The sequence below is a fragment of the Lagenorhynchus albirostris genome, chromosome 4, assembly GCF_949774975.1.
Source record: "Lagenorhynchus albirostris chromosome 4, mLagAlb1.1, whole genome shotgun sequence".
Lineage (NCBI taxonomy): Eukaryota > Metazoa > Chordata > Mammalia > Artiodactyla > Delphinidae > Lagenorhynchus > Lagenorhynchus albirostris.
In genome coordinates, this window is record NC_083098.1 from 8,863,801 (window position 1) to 8,881,636 (window position 17,836).

A 17,836-nucleotide genomic window follows, 5' to 3' on the forward strand; every position below is an offset into this window, starting at 1 on the left:
TTAATATACATAAGGAACAGGGATTTACTGTATAGCATAGGGAATTATATTCAATATCTTGTAATAACCTATAATGGAATATAATCTGCAAAAAGAAAACTGAATCACTACGCTATACATCTGAATCTAATGCAATATTGTAAATTAACTATACTTTAATAAAGTAATAACATAAAAAATTGGGGAGGGCTTCCCTGGTGGCGCAGTGGCTGAGAGTCCGCCTGCCGATGCAGGGGACACGGGTTTGTGCCCCGGTCCGGGAAGATCCCACATGCCGCGTAGCGGCTGGGCCCGTGAGCCATGGCCGCTGAGCCTGCGCGTCCGGAGCCTGTGCTCCGCAACGGGAGAGGCCACAGCAGTGAGAGGCCCGCGTACGGCAAAAAAAAAAAAAAAAAGGGGGGGGGGCGGAAATAGAGACCTCTCAAAGAGATTCCATGCCTAAGAAAGAGTAATACCATTTTTTGACAGCAGAATTAGGAGGGAAAGGAATATGTTCTCTTCAAATTGCAATTTAAAGATTAACAATAACTGTGGGGATATTCTTACACAGAGACGTGGACCATCCTATCAGCTTGGATAGGGTTGCATCACTGGGAAAGCACTCTGTCGGAAATTAGGGTACCTGGATTTAAACCACACAGTTACGCCACTGGGTATTTTCCCTGGGAATGTCAGCCTCTTTGGTTGAGTGTGAGCTTAGGAGGGGGGCAAATGCACCCTAAAGAAGGATGACCCATGCTCTCTGTCTAGCCACAAGAGCTAAGTCAAGCTTATGTATCACCAGGAGGACAATACTGCAGCCAGATGCCCCTCACATTCAGCCTGCTGACCTCATACAGGTTTTCATCTACAACAACGCTGGGTCCTCATCTGTTGAGCTACAATAACACTACCTACTTTGAAGTGTTATGAGAGTTTAATAAGATAACGTAGAAGATATGTAAAAGCATCTATTATACAACCAGAAGACAGTCAATGCTGAAAAACACTAAGAATTTCTCTGTGGTAACCAATTCTTTAAAAGGACACTGTGACAGAGCTTACAGTTGCCTATTGATGGGTAATTTCTCCCTTTTCTCTTGACAGAACTCTGATTTTGTTGGAGAGGGTGGGGAGCAAATTGCCCAGTTAAAATATACCCCATCTTCTCTGTAGCAGCATATCTTTGTAGACATGGATGATCACATATCTAAGTTTGGCCAATGAGATATAAACAGAAGTTGTTAACAGGACCACCAGAAAGACTCCTTAAAAGGGAGGCCAACTCAGTCTTTTTCCAATACCCCTGTTTTCTGCTTAGATCACAGCTGCAATGCCTGATGGCCATCCTGTGACTACACAGCAACCCAGAAGCTAGAAGCTAAGCTCTAAGGACAATAATATAGAAAAAAAAAAAAAGAGAGACTTGCATCATGATGACATCACAGAATCCACGTGGAATACCTATCTATGGGCTTCTTTTACATGAGATGAAAAAAAAAATCAGTTTCAAATAATGCTCTGTTAGAATGTCAACAAGTATTTACTAAATGTATCGTTAAGTCAAGAAAATCAGAAACTTTCTATAACTCAATTTTTCCAAATCTAGCTCATTAATGTTAAAAGCCCAAAGAATTTTCTGGATTTCTTATTAGTTATCCTTACTAGTTATGCTTTAGAGCATATATTATCAGTGTGTATTGCAGATCCAAACAATGTTTCTTAACCTGAAATCCAAGGATCATGAGTCCTTAAAACTACATGAAACGTACCACAACGATCATTGCAGCTCTATTTACAATAGCCAGGATGTGGAAGCAACCTAAGTGTCCATCGACAGATGAATGGATAAAGAAGATGATGCCCATATATACAATGGAATATTACTCAGCCATAAAAAGGAACAAAATTGAGTTATTTCTAGTGAGGTGGATGGACCTAGAGTCAGAGTGAAGTAAGAAAGAGAAAAACAAATACCGTATGCTAACACATATATATGGAACCTAAAAAAAAAAAAAAAGGTTCTGAAGAACCTAGGGGCAGGACAGGAATAAAGACGCAGATGTAGAGAATGGATTTGAGGACACAGGGAGGGGGGAAGGGTAAGCTGGGACGAAGTGAGAGAGTAACATGGACATATATACACTACCAAACGTAAAATAGATAGCTAGTGGGAAGCAGCCGCATAGCACAGGGAGATCAGCTTGGTGCTTTGTGACCACCTAGAGGGGTAGGATAGGGAGGGTGGGAGGGAGACGCAAGAGGGAAGAGATATGGGGATATATGTATAGCTGATTCACTCTGAGAAAACATATTCTCAGAGGTCTATGATCTGAAAAGTTAAGATCTAAGGATCTTTAGACATGCATCGAAAAGTTAGGTTTAATTAAGATGTAAATTCTCTATCCAAATAAACATATACTTAAAATATCTCGGATCACTGACTATCTCACAAATAAGTTCAACTAATTTCCACCACTTAGATTAGAAAACATTTATTAAAGAGTCCTTATGTTACCTGGTATTACTGAAATGTTAAAGAAAGTATTAAAAACAAATCCAATAAAAATCTTGTGAATCTTATCACCTTTCTTTTTGAAACCATACAGATTAAGAAGATGAAAGTAAATCAACAGAAGACAGAAAAGCTATGAACTCCAATTTGTGTATTATGGCTGCTAAAGGTAAAGACGGGGCAGGACACTTACGGCAGACGTCACACCAGCACTATGAGGGGTCTGGAGAGAGTCACTAGGGACCCAGCAGTGGATGTTCTTTAAAATCTCCTACAAATATTTATTATTTTAAAGATAGAGCACACTTTTGTTTGTTTGTTTTTTGCTGTACGCGGGCCTCTCACTGTTGTGGTCTCTCCCATTGCGGAGCACAGGCTCCGGACGTGCAGGCTCAGCGGCCACGGCTCACGGACCCAGCCGCTCCGCGGCATGTGGGATCTTCCCGGACCAGGGCACGAACCCGTGTCCCCTGCATTGGCAGGCGGACTCTCAACCACTGCGCCACCAGGGAAGCCTGAGATAGAGCACACTTTGACAAGGAGCTGAACAGGGCTCAACTGCTTAGAGGAAGAAGAGAAAGAAGGTACAAAAAGTACCTACAAGGGACCCCAAGAGGCAGATATCAGGAAGCACCAGAAGAATCCACCACCTAATAGTGAGTTCATGACCTGGGAGGGCAAGTTTTGAAGAAAAGGCAGTAGAGCGTTCCTGACCCGGGCGAGCTTCTGAAAGAAGAAGGAGAGATGGGCAAACAGAAGGGCCACACTTAAGAGAACAGTCCTTTGGTAGCAACAGAGCAGGGAGTTCCAGGGCTGTAAAACTTGAAAAGCTACTTTGGCCTCTCATCACTATACCTCACAGGAACGTCTCTTGATACTGATACCACAAAAAGCCATCTCATTGAAATGTGAGTAAGAAAAAAGGAACACAGCCAGCAACTAGACAGAGACAGTATTTCTTTTTAAGTATAAAAGAGCACCACGACTTTCTTGAAATAACTCATTAGAAAAATGCTGCCAGGAAACAAATGAAAACTGTAACTTAGCCTAACAAAAATAACTAAGGAAAGTTAAGAAGGAAGTGATACCAAAAACACATGCCACAATGACAAAGATAAACCGTGTTTCATTAAAATGAAAAACTTCTGCGCGTCAACAGAGATTATCAACAGAGTGAAAAGACAAGCCATAGAACAGGAGAAAGGATTTGCAAGTCATATACCTGACATAGGTTTAAGATCCAGACTATGTTTAAGAACTCCTACAACTCAATAACTACGACAACAAAACCCATTTCAAAAATGAAGAGACGCTTCTCCAAAGAAGATATACGAATGGCTAATAAGCACACAAAAAGATGCTCAATTTCACTAGTCATTAAGGATATGCAAATCAGAACCACAATTAGATACACTTCACACCCATTAAGAGAGTTCTTATAAAAAAAAATCAGAAAGTGCTGGATAGGATGTGGAAAAATTGGAACCCTTATGCATTGCTGGTGATGATGTAAAATGATACAGCACTATGGCAAACAGGTGGTTCCTCAAAAAGTTTAAAAATAGAATTACCATATGATCCATCAATTACACTTCTGAGTATGTACCCTAAAATCAGGAACTCAAAAAGGTATCTGTACACCAATGTTCATAGCAGCTTTATTCACAGTAGTCAAAAAGGAGAAACAACCCAGGTGCCCATCAACAGATGAATAAACAAAATGTGGTATATATATATATATACAACATAATACTATTCATTCTCATAAAGGAATGAAATTCTCATACCATGAAATAACATAGATGAACCTTGAAAATATTATGCAAAGTAAAATAAGCCAGATACACAAAAAAACCCAAAATTGTATGATTCTATTTATATGAACAGGCAAACTCATAGAGACAGAAGGCAGAACAATGGTTCCAGGGGCTGGAGGGAGGGCGGTAATGGGGAGTTATTTTTTAATGGGTACAGAGTTGGAGATGAGGAAAAAGTTCTGGAAATGGATAATGGTAATGGTCACACAACACTGTGAATGTACGAATGTCACTAAATTGCAAGCCTAAAAATAGTTAAAATGGTAAATTTTATGTTACATATATTTTATCACAACTTTTTAAGAAGTTAATGAATCGATCACAATGATGAAAGGATACCACAAAGCAGAAATACAGAAATATAGGGGAGAGAGAATCGTCAAAAGGAGAAAGTGAAATGAAGACCGGCAGAAATCAGCAATGGAAGGAGAGGAAAAGACAGAACATTTTCAGAAGTGAAGACTCAATTCTGATGAGCACAAAGGAGAACAGAAACCACGGACAGCCCAGTAAGGGACATGGAAGACATAAATGAGAAAGTAGACACAATCAAACATTTTTCAAAATCACAAGGAGGTGATAGCTACAGAAAGCAGTTAAGTGAGCTCCAATATATGTGTTATTGAAGTCCCCAAAGAAGAAAACCAAATAATATCTTGGAGTAGAATATTCAGTGAAGTAGAATATGTAAAGATGGAATTCACAAAAACTTTCTTTAAATAGAAGCCTTGAATCTACAAATTGAAATGGTACAACATACCCAGAACAGTCTACACAAAGATACATTCTAAGGAAATTATTAGACTACCAGTAAAGAAATAATCCTTTGGGCAGCCAGGCAAAAAGTATGTCATAATGAGGAAAGAAAACATGAGCGGCCTCAAATTTACTGACTGCAGTGTTTAACATAGGAAGACAATGGAATAAGGCTCACAAGATAGTTAAGAACACATGAGCCGAAGTTAATAACCAATCAAGCTGTCCTCCAACTGTAAAAGCTACAGCTTGAATAATAGGCTAAGAGAATACTGTACGCATGAACCGTCCTTGAGAAAACTACCAGCGCACAAATTTTAACCAATTAATAGATGACTGAGGAGACTCTGATGAAAGGACTGGCAAAGAAATTTTAAAAGGAAATTCAAATTTTTAATTTAAGAAAATTAAGTAAAAATAAAGTAAAAATTTTAAAGTATAACCATGTTATGCGAGGATGGAATGAAGAACCTGGCACAATTACCCTCAAAAGAGAAGACTCGGGTTAAAACATTTCCAGATTTTAGAAAAGCTGCCATGTGATTCAGAGGACAAAACCAGAAAGTGAATGGTATTTATCTGGAGACAGATTTTAAGACGTATAAAGAGATAATGGTCACTTCTAAAGATGGAATAGATTTTCTCAGAAGGTGGTGAAGTTCCTAGTAATCAAAGATAGGCAAAAACAATAATGTGATACCACTTGTCATCCCTTCTAACTCATGGAAATTTTCCTTAAAAGAAAATGTTGGTAAGAAGAAAAGAGGTGGAATGTAAATTGGTTCATATCTGGAGGGCAATTTGGCAACATCCAAGAAACGCTGTACTCATCCTCCTCTAGGCCGTCCTGCCTCTAGCCAGGTCTCCAAACAGGGGAGCAGGGGAGGTAACAGTGTGCATGACTCGTGTCTTATGCAAATGGGAACTCAGGATAGTCACAATATACTGTTAATTGGGAAAAAAAAGAAGGCTATGAAATTAAGGTCAAGTATAATCTCTTTTTATAACTTTATATGCTCATAGAAAGAACTATAGAATATAAGCAAATATATATAGTACATGTTTCTGGGTTATGGAATCTTAGATGATTCTTATTTTCTCCTCTTATTTGTATTTCATAATTTTATACGTTAGACATATATCACTATTATACCAAGAAAAATTAAAAGGTTATTATAAAAAGCTACATTCTCTATATAAAAGAACTCAGGACCTACTGCTGACTTCCAGTGACAGTAGAATAAAAGGTCTGCAAATCCTCTCCTCAAAAAACAATACAGAGACTGGACAAAATTATCAAAACGACCGTTTCAGAGCTTTGGAAACTGACTGAAGGCAAAAAACATTGAGAAACACTTATTGATGAAAAACTCATGAAGTTTAGTTGAGAATCGTGTGAGCTTGTGACACGCTGCCTGGGCCTGCTTCCAATCCCTCCGCCCTCCAGGCTGGGCTGGAGCCCTGAAAACCAGCAGCTTGGGTTTGGGCTGAACTGATTTAGAAGACAGGACAAAACCCCATACCCAGCGGTTCATGTATCTGAAAATGAACTTACATCCAGAATATATAAAAAAAAAAAAAAACCTACAACTCAATAAGAACAAACAACTCAATAAAGAAATGGGCAAAAGATATGAACATTTTAACCAAAGATGATATACAAATGGATAATATGCATATGAAAATAAGCCCAACATCATTAGTCTTTCAGAAACTGAGATAGCACTACAAATTCAGATGGGCTACAGTAAAAAAAAAAAAAAAAAAAAGGTCTGACAAGACCATCGGCTGGCAAGGATATGGAGAACCTGGAACTCTCATACATCCATGATGGGGATGTAAAGTGGTGCAATCATTTTGGACAACAGTTTGGCAGTTTTTAAAAATGTTAAACATAGATTTACCCTATGATCCAGCAATTCCACTCCTAGGTACCTACCTAAGAGAAATGAAGATACAAGTTCACACAGAGACTTGGATATGAATGTTCATAGCAGCATTATTCACAATAGTCAAAACTGAAAACCAACCAAATGTCCATCAACTAGTGAATGGATAAAATGTGATACAGCATATAAAAGAATGGTATTCTATTATAATAAAAAGCAATGAAAACTGATACATATTTTTGATGAACCTCAAAAATATTATGCTAGTAAAGCCAGTCGCCACAGAACATATATTGTATGAGTCCATTTATAGCAAAAGTCCAAAAAAAGGCAAATGTATAGAAATATAAAGTAAATCTGTGGTTGTCTATGGTTGGGGGTGGTGGTGCAAGTGGGAACTAATTGTGAATGGGCACAAGGGATCTTACTGAAGTGACAGAATGTTCTAGAACTACACTGTAGTGCTGTCTGCGCAACTGGTAAATTTACTAAAAATTATATTGTACATTTTCAATGCGTATTTTATGGTATGTAAATTACATCTCAAAGACCGGTTTAAAAAAACAGAAAGTCAACTAGTGCTTGGTAATTTCCTGCCAGACCGTCAGTAGAAAGAATACACTGAATAATAATTTGCTTTTAGAAACATTCCACATTCTTCATTATAACTGCACACTTTGTCCATCTTCAATAATTCTAGATGAAATAGGTAAATTCTGGGGTGGCTCCCTATTAAGTGACTGCTGCTATACCAATGTATAAAAACCTGAAAGCACAGAAACGTCCGTGTGCTTAGAATCCCTTGGTTATTTTGGGAAAAGGGGTACAAGCTCTTAAAGCCACTAGTGTTGAACCTTCTGTTCATCATTGCCGGCAGTCTTATAGAGTCAAGGAGGATTTAAATGGAAGAGAGGCTGTCATCAAATTTGAAAAATACTCCTGGAAAGGCCATTGGTTCTCAACAAGTTTAGCAAAATGTGAAGTCAGAAACAGAAGGACGTTTTTTAAAAAGAAAGACTCATTTAAGGTCAATGACCTAATACAGTAAGAACTAGAGTGTTAAAACAAAAGATTCTAAAAGGCATAGCTTCAGAAAAGCCAAATGTGCTTAAAACTAATGCTGCATGTAAGTACTTGCAGGCTGACGTGATTTACTTACAGTGTAAACCACAGAAATAAACGTTTCTACGAGATGATTTAGTTACATTTTGACTAAAACTAGTTTCTTCAGTATTAAAAGAATGGCTGGAAATTAAGACCAAAAGTAATTAATTGCTAAGATGATTTTATATCAAAATTCTCTTTGAACTGTTTTACTTCCAGCATACCTTTTCTACTCTCTACACTTTTCCTAGAATGAACACTATTTGACTGAGTTCCACTGTATAATTTTAAGTGACATACATTTTTCATACAGTGAAATGGAGTAAAAATTTAGCAAGCCTGTAGTAATACTCTCTAATTCCTTCATTTAGAAAATCTGTTTTTACAGCTAATGAGACTAATTCAAACGTTACTTACCCTCACCCCATCCCTAGGGACCTAGTTTTGTATTCTTAAAATCATGGAATCTTGCCTTCAGCTTAGGCTAATCATCCCATCATTCTTACAAAGGAGGCCCTAATGAAGGGAGGATGGGGGGAGGGGAGTGTTTATGCTAAATTCCCAACAGCCTAACAAATGAAAACGTATAATTGGCTGAGAACTACAAATTCTGGGACATACGCAATGGCTCACAGAATCCTTGAACACTTCTAGGGTATCTCACCTCATTAACTCTAATTCCATCGTGGAACGGCTATGACTAGTCGACCCATGACCACTCAGCTTTCCTTTTCTTACTTTTAGTGATGGGGCACTGACCACCTCATAAGGCAACCAGCTCAATTTTTAGACAATCTTTAGATGCTTCTTTCTACTGGTTTGACACTGCAGCATTACCTTCTACCCAGCTCTAGGCCTGCTTTATGAAATTTACAGGGAAAGTACACTTCCTTTCACATATTAGACAATTTCTCAAGTAATTCATATATTTCAATATATATCTGTAAGAGTTCTGTACACATTCAAATTTAATAATCATTGCCTTTATGATTATAAACCAATCTGTTTCTTCCAGACAGAGCTACCATTCCCTACTCTCTGAGCAGCTTTTATTTTTAATAATTTAAATGTAATAAAAGTAACACATGCACTTGATCAAAACCCAAACAACATACAGGAGTTTAACCCGAAAAGTCTTCTTATCCCAGCTCCAACAGTTCTTATATTTTCTTGCAGAAATTCTGTATGCATCATTAAGCATATATATGCATACTCTTCTGAAAAAGGCAAATGTAACTATTTGTATACTTACACTTGCTTTTGCTACTTAATCTATTTCGGAGGTCTTTCCATAGTAGCACATATACCTGTTAATATTACATTATAAAGACACTATAATCGACTTAACCAATCTTATTTACTAATGTTTAGGTTATTTATAGTTCTTGATATTACAAATATTTCCGCAATAAGCATTCTTGCAAACATTTCTATGTTAATTGTACACACACCTGTAAGATAAGTTCCTAGAGGTGAGATTGCTAGATCAACAGGTTTATAAATCGTACTTTTTTATGCTAATTCCAAGAGTTAAATGAGTAGTCTCGACACTAGACTTATATATGAAAGCAAAATAAATTTTCATTTTACTTGTTACTATATAAATTATAAATCTGGATACATATTACCACGTTGCCCTACAAAACTGCTTCGTGGTTTACAGCTTGATTGATAGCACGTGAGAGTGCCTGTTTCCCATTCTATCATCCCCGAGCATGAAAAAATTTTAAATTTTGCCAAAATTTAACTGTGGATGAGATTGAGCAATTTTGTGCATTAGCACTTACGTTTCTTATTTGTGTGTCAACCTTCTATTCATAAGCTTTGCCTAATTTTAATTGGGTAGTTTTTCTTACTGATTTATAGGAATTTTTTTGTATATTAAAAAAAATTAATCTTGTTTAGTCATGTGTGTTGTAAATATCTGTCCTAGTTTTCTTTTGGCATTTTAATTTGTTTATGATACTTGTGGTTGTGCAGACATTTTGGTTGTCAGAAAACTTTACCCATCCTTTTCTTTAGGGCCTGCGGCTTGGGTCTCCTTTGAAACACATTACTTGATCCAAAATTAATTTTAAAATTCACACATGTTCTTCTAGTATTTTTATGATTTTACTTTGATATTTATATCTTTGATCCATCTCTAGTTTTAAAGAGTTAGGAAGAAATCCAGCAATTCTTTTCCTTCAAGTAGCTAGCCATTATTAAACTGTTTTAATTCCTGTCATTTTACTATCTGATATGCTCAATTCTCCAAACTTAGTCTTAAAGGAGTAGCTATAATAATTTAGAGCTGTCATAAAATAATATCATATAGATTATTTTCCCATAAACCACTCATTTTGGATGATAAATTTTTTTAAATCTCCAAACTTCCTGTTATTTATATAATTATATAACATATAAACTTAATTACGCTATGGCTTGCTGCAGTACCTCTTCATAAACCATTGCTAATTCGTGGTTACAGAGAACAGCTCAAATATGCTCTCTTATGGTCTCTGTTTCACAAACTACTGGACGCAAGCTTCTTCTATGTCTTTGAAATCTAGTTTCCCTAAGTCAGCTTTAAGATATGGATCAGAATTAATCTAACTTATCATTTTAGCATGGTCTTCCCTACTCAGTTGCCTCATTCTTTCACTTTATATGCTACTTCATGCTGGTTTGCACTTTCCAGCACTGTCACTAAAACTTCCTCAAAATCTGTACAGGAATTAAAATTAAATCCATCCACACAACCAACCATGCTTCAAAAAAAATGAACCGTAGAATAAGTAACCTAGATACAAGTGACTTTACCCCCAACTCAGCTTCTAAACACTCATCTATTACTGTGTTATGAACGATTTGTTTGATTTTTGAATTCTCTATGGCAAAGATGAAAATTCTTCTTGCAACACAATTCAAATGTGAAGAAGACAGACATGCCTTTGACTATTAATCTAGTCTTCTAATATCTCATCATTGGTTTACTGTAAAAGAAAGCAAGGCAAAATGAAATGTTTAATCCTGCTTAAAATTTGGTCTAAATCTAATAATATAAACATTCCATTCAGATTATAGAGTTCCTTTTTTTATTTAAAACAGATATAGTATTAAGGAAACCACCTTAAGGCAAGTAGCGAGCCATATGACAAAGGTAGTGTTTTATGATGCTTTATAATTTACAACGTATTTTCACATTAGTGTTTGATTTGATTCTCACAACAATCTCAAACAATTTAGGCTGCTATTGTCCCCATTTGATAGATGAGGAAGTGAGAGGTTAAACATCTTGCCCCAGGTCACAGAGCCAGGAACTGGCTGACCCAAGACTCAAAGCCTTGCCTCCTGCCTTCAAATCCTGCCTCATTCTAATGCATGACAAGCTTCCCCAAACCACAGAACAGTAAGCCACTGCGTGATGCGGTATATCGGTTAAGATGTTTTGGACCGCAAGTAATTGAAATTTCAGCTCAAACTAGCTAAAATAATAAAGGACATTTATTAACACATTATAATAATACAAAGGAGTTCAGGGGAATGAAAGACTAAGTTGGTAGATGCAATGGCTCATCAATGTCACCACTACTTTGCCATTTATTGATCAATTAACTAAAGGCAGATCTTTAGGCTGCCTTCCCTCTCCATCCATAGATTAGATGCCTGCCAGCAGCATCTGGGGTATTTAATTCCTTGTTTACATTCAGTAGGGGAGTGGGAGACAGACTGCTACCGTAATCATGGAACATATGTCCTTCTCTTTGTTTGATTTGAGCAAGTTAGGTTATGGCCAGAGACAGTGTTTGTTTACACATTTCCCCACTACCTTGGCATTTAGGTGGGAACACGTGACTAGTTCAAAGCAATGAACCATGAGAAGAGAAATGAGTCACTTCCAGAATGAGGCAGATAGTAGCATGTGTGCCTCCTCCATTTCTTTCTTTCCCTGATGTAACCTAGGGGATACACGGTAATATGTTAAACTAGCAAATAGATCACAGAATGGAGGAAGCCTGGATACCACAGCCACCAGATGGAAGAGAGATTCTGATAACCTGCATCAGACTCTGAGTAATCTACAAATTAATTTTTGTCTCCTTGAGCTACTGAGATTTCAGGATCTGTCTGTTGGGACGTCCAGCGTTAATTACCTTGATCCATGCAGATTACACGCCCACCTGAGGGAAAGCTATGCACTGACCAGACTAAACGTCATCTGAGATGGAATGGATGTGCAGAATCTTTTGACTATATGCAATTTTATAGTAATAATTCCTGTGCTATTCGGTTGGAAACTCAAATGATTAAAAGTACAAAATATTTATAATTATCCTGCTAATTTTTGCTAAATGGAAAATTGTGCCATTTTCACGAAAAGCACCATCAAAAAGATAGAATGCCTTTGCAGACATACCTTTAGATTCTTGAAGGTCTTCAAAAATCCTTTTAGAAATAAAATACAAGCAGGTGACACTGCAAAACCTAGGGAATGACTGAGCTGTTCTGTGCAAACATTTATTGAACAACTACTATTGCCTAGCCCTGAGCAAGAAGCAAGTAATGCAAATAAGATATGACCCCTTCTGTCAAAACTATTGCCTACTAGAAGGCAGACAGACAAATTATGGCAAGAAGTTGAACAGATGGTCAAATACTCCCAAAAATCTACTATCAAGACAGCACACTGCTCAATAACGTCTAAGATCAGAGTGTAGTAACTAACATAACCAGGATTTAAGCTCAGGTACTCCAAGCTCCAAACAAGGCCCATGTTTCTCTAAAACCCCAATAAAAAACGGATTTAAAACAATTAAAAAATTCATCATGACATTTAAGAAACCTAAATATAGCCTTTGTGGGAGGAAGCTGGTACCAAAAATCTAGAAACTACAAAAAGGATAATTGTGATGGCCTTGAAACTTGACCTTACATGTTGTTTGTTGTATTAAAGAAAGTTTGGTTCAGTTAAATTGATAACAAGAGAAACAATAAGGAGAACAGATACAACGAAGTATTGACAACATGTAAGGATATAGGATAGCCTGGTAGATATATTCAACCTAGATAATTAAGAAGAGATGAACGATAATTAAGAAGAGATGGAAGAACCAAGTTAAGCACCCAACGTTTATGAAACACCAAATATTCATGTCTTTAGTGGGTCGCCCATTGATTGTACCCATTCTGGCCCCATGTGCTCTCTGCCTGAGATATGCACATAAAAATCCATAGCTGGTCAGTAGTGTCTTAGCAAGCTACAATTATACCTAGGCACACTTGCCCCTGATGATAGAGCAAGCTGTGTTGGCTCCAGATGCACTCCATCAGCTGAGCCAGCTCACGCTCAATACTGGTCTTCAGAAATGCGCCACAGGGCTTCCCTGGTGGCGCAGTGGTTGAGAATCCGCTTGCCAATGCAGGGGACACAGGTTCGAGCCCTGGTCTGGGAAGATCCCACATGCTGCGGAGCAACTGGGCCCGTGAGCCACAACTACTGAGCCTGCGCGTCTGGAGCCTGTGCTCCACAACAAGAGAGGCCACGATCGTGAGAGGCCCGCGCACCGCGATAAAGAGTGGCCCCCACTTGCCACAACTAGAGAAAGCCCTCGCACTGAAACGAACACAGCCAAAAATAAATATAAAAAAAAAATTAAAAAAAAAAGCAGGAGAGCACCTCTCTGATTCATTGTGTTTTAAAGAGCTCACCTAGTAAGTTCACACCCAAAAAAAAAAAATGAAATGCACCATGATCAGGGAAGGTTGATGGCAAGAAAGATAGGAAGGATGAATATTACGTAACACAGGATTCAGGGAGTGTGGTCCTTCAGTCCCACTTAAACCCTTCTAAGTAGGTAAACCTACCCCTATTTTTTCCCCCTTGCTTCATGCTATGTTTTAGGCTGATTCAATAAATCTGCGACTAGAGTATCTTGATTTGGTGTGTGAGCCTTTCTGTACTGTGACCTGCCTACACCATGAGATATGTGTAAGGTAAGCTGATGGTACCAGAGGGTAAGGCCAGGAGGTGCCCAAGTTAGGGACAAAGGCTACAAAGCCTGGGATACCCCTGGAATTGTTGCCAGCACCAGCAAGAGTTGGGGCTAAGTCAGGACAGGGGGCCCGCTGGGTTCCGACAATACCAGGAGAACTGATCCACAAATTTACCAGTCACAGACTTGCTACCTGAACTCACTCACACAGCAGGACGTTCAGAGTATGCTATAAGAACATAGCATACTATGAGCGCTCTAGGCTCCCCTTCCTTCGTCCACCAGAATATGCAAACGCCCCATTCTCAGCCCACCTCTCCTCAAAATGACCACACACCACCTTGGACAGAACAGCTGGAGGCGCAGGGAATCGGAAAGACTCAGGATTCACCTGAGAAAGCCTGAGTCATCCACGAGAAGAGACTAAGATAACATCGGTTGGCAAGTTTAAGTTTTCTGTTCTGCCTGGGGGTGATGTACTGAGGAAAAATAGGTATGTTACAGTAAAGAACCTACCTCTTCTTTGTAACGTAAGTAAATTTGTGAGTCCACTGCAGTTGTACTCACAGCACTAGCAATTTGGGAAAGAGAAAAAAACAAAAGGAATGAGGAAGAGAAAGTTGGTTTGTCAATGGAAGGTAGGAAATGAAAATCTTTAAACCTGTCTGTCCCACTTCAAGAATCCATAAACACACACAGCCATACACACACTCTAAAAATATCTGGTACTCGATTATTTTGTCTGGAGAATGACTATCTTCAGTAGCAGGATACTCAGCAAGTTACTACATATATGTCTAAGTAGAAAAGTCCCAAACTCAAAAAAGCATAGGAGCCCATATGCATTCATTTATGTGTGACTTAGTTCTCACTTTTCTGCCACAAACATAAAGTGTTTTGTTCTTCAATAGCTCTTTTTCCAGAAATACTACGCTACGATTCCTAAAAATGTGTTTCCTCCTATAGTAAAACTGGGACACAGCACAATCAAAGGCCAAGCTGGAGTCAAAGGGTAAGAATGATTCAGAAGTACTCATCCATTGGAGTGAATGATCTCTTAAATGGGATGATTTTTAAGTCAACATTAAATGAAATTCTGTATGTGCTTTGGATATAAATTAAGGAAAAAGATGGAATTTCATACATGGGCTAGTCTGCTTTTTAGTCAAGGTAGTGATCAATATATGTAGGCCAAGGGCAAGTAGTAGAGATCCAATCAATCAGATGTCTGCAAATCTCAGGACAAGTAGATCAATCTTTACACATTTCCAGCTCTAAAGTATTTCTTTTATAAAGCTGAAAGAATGCACACCTGTGTCTGCAGTAAAATTAAAAACCCAGTATTTCCACATAGAAAAGGCAGATTTTGAAGGAAGCTCTTTGGAGTGATAAAAAGATCACCAGCTGCACACCTGGATGCTACGAGCACCCAAGCATCGGGGCTGAACAGAAAAGAGACGAGAGTCGGGAAGACTTGCACACAAGATGCTGAGATGTTCTGAGTTGAAAACGAGGGAGTCACCCTGCAGTTTTACTAAGATTCAACCTGTGGGGCTAATGCGCCATCTGGTGGCCATTCAGGGCCTATGTGTCAAAAATTACCCAGATATTTCTAGATATTTTAGGATGCCATCATAGCTACAACAAAATACAGCTCATTCTGAAACTTAATAAATAGGATCTGATCTAAATGTGATGAAACACTAGGGAGAAGTTAATAATACAGAATAAGATATTTCTCATTTAGTACCTCCAGGGACAAAAAAAAATGCCCCTTGGAATACAATACCAACTTGAGATTTCTTTATGCATTTTCTGTATATTGAGATAAAAAATTTAATTACACTATCCTGTAAGTTATATAATTGAAGATATATTCGGTTATTGCAAAAGATTACATGTAAGCACCAACAGAACTGCTTTTGAAATTCATGAATTTCAGCCCTAGAAATATAATTTCCCCATGGATTTTATATCAGCGTTATTTATTGCTGCCACTGTATTATAACCAGAAGTTTCCAGAAGGATTCACACTCATTTATCCACTTAGCTCTTTCACCATTACTTTTAGCCAACACGCTGAAATAAAAATTCTAGAAATTACTAAATGAAAACAAGAATATGAAATAGAAAAATGCTATATATATTCTCGGAAGCAAATAAATTAATGGTTATTTTAGTTATTTTAATTTGTTCTCAATCTAGGCACAAGGTATTTCCAACAACTACAATTTAGCTTATATTTAACTCTTTCAGAACAAGAGAGTCTAAAACGCTCAAGAGTGATCTACAGGATATCAAGTTCACTTAACTGAATCAACTCGGCACGCATCTTCCTTCACCTTTTTTTGGAAAAGGAAAGTGGACAAAAATACGGAATGCCACCCCAAATACTGCTTAATGTCCATTTGAAAAGATAGGAATTTAAGTTAGCACATCTCCCGCCACCTCCCAAGAAGGAAAAACAGAGTCACACAAACATCTCCTCAGAAGTCGGGGGTGGGGGTGGGGGCAGAGGCCTCTCCTGGGCCCTGGCAGTGTCCACGGAGACAGAGGCGGCCTGTACTCACACAGATGGTGAGAGCTCCAGCTCCCATCTCGCAGGAAGTACCCAGTAGATCTGATGAAGACTGGAGGAAAACATCAAAATGACAGCAAAACGCTAGAATTCCATTCGGTCGATAGGCTCCGATGTGAAACCCAGCTCCAGATCCAGAGGCCCCACGGTGAGCGGAGAGCGGCTCCCAACATTTTCGGAAGTGTGGTTTTGCTTCTGATTTGGCTAAACCCACATGGCTGGGAGGGCTGCCTGGAGTTGAAACCTGATCCAGAGCGTCTAGGACTGGCAAGCAGACCGAGTCATGTGACCTGGGTCTTAAGTCGCTGACATCGTTTCCTTAAACCTGACTTGTCAGAGGCCACACACAGGCTTCTTCAGTTCAGAAAACGCCTATCACCTGGTGGTGCTCGTTAACAGGACTTAACTAAGTGCACAAAGCGAAAACATACCTGCTTCCCGTGGCTACTCATCTCCAAGAAATATTCACGTACTTACACTCAGGTTTAGGTCTGCAGGCATCTCTCTCACTTTTCTGAGGCAGTTTTCACTTCTATTGCCCCCCTAAAAATCAGTTACATTCTATCAGGATTTTCTTCCTTCCACCTTTATTCTATCAGCACTGTTCTAAATGAAATGCTCTATTTTGTGTAGCTGTTACTGAATGCTTCTAATTATTTTCAAATTATCTTACATACACTGGTGATAAACATAAAACATGTTTCTAGACAGCCACAATTCTACGTGTGTGATTTACTGTCTGGAAAATTAGCCTCCAGCTGACCTTTCCAGAATTTTCTACTCCATATGCTGTGTCATTAGAAAATCTGATTTAACGATTTCCAAACATTTAAACGGAGAGCTACAATATCCATGTCATTCAAGGCAGAAGGAAACTATCCTATTTTTTTAAAACCACTTTTTCTGTCAAATCTTTTTCACTGCCACATTTAAGAGAATGCTGACGAATATTACGTGGGAAGTTTCACTTGACCCAACTTTAAAAGACTTAAATTGTCCCCAATCACAAAACATATTAATAATGTTATATCTTAAGGGGACGAGGTGGGAGGAAAAGGGAAACACGAAATCATCTCCCATTTCAATACTTTTCTTCAAATCTAGTATTCTTTGCGCAACTATAGCCAACCAATGCTACCTGCAGCAGACCCAAGAGAGCAGATCGCATTAAGCCATAGAACGTGACAGCGTACGTTTTATGTCTATACGTGCACACGTAACCC

General features: G+C 38.3%; 1 protein-coding gene across 1 annotated transcript in view; it reads right to left on the bottom strand.

Moving 5' to 3' along the window:
* Nucleotides 1-16,722, bottom strand: part of FAM13A (family with sequence similarity 13 member A) — a 335,740-nt gene extending 319,018 nt beyond the window's left edge. The window contains exon 1 of the mRNA XM_060147574.1: nt 16,606-16,722. Coding sequence (XP_060003557.1) covers nt 16,606-16,632 — 27 coding nt within the window. The 5' untranslated portion in view covers nt 16,633-16,722. The remainder of the gene's footprint in view (nt 1-16,605) is intronic.
* Nucleotides 16,723-17,836: the final 1,114 nt, after the last annotated feature.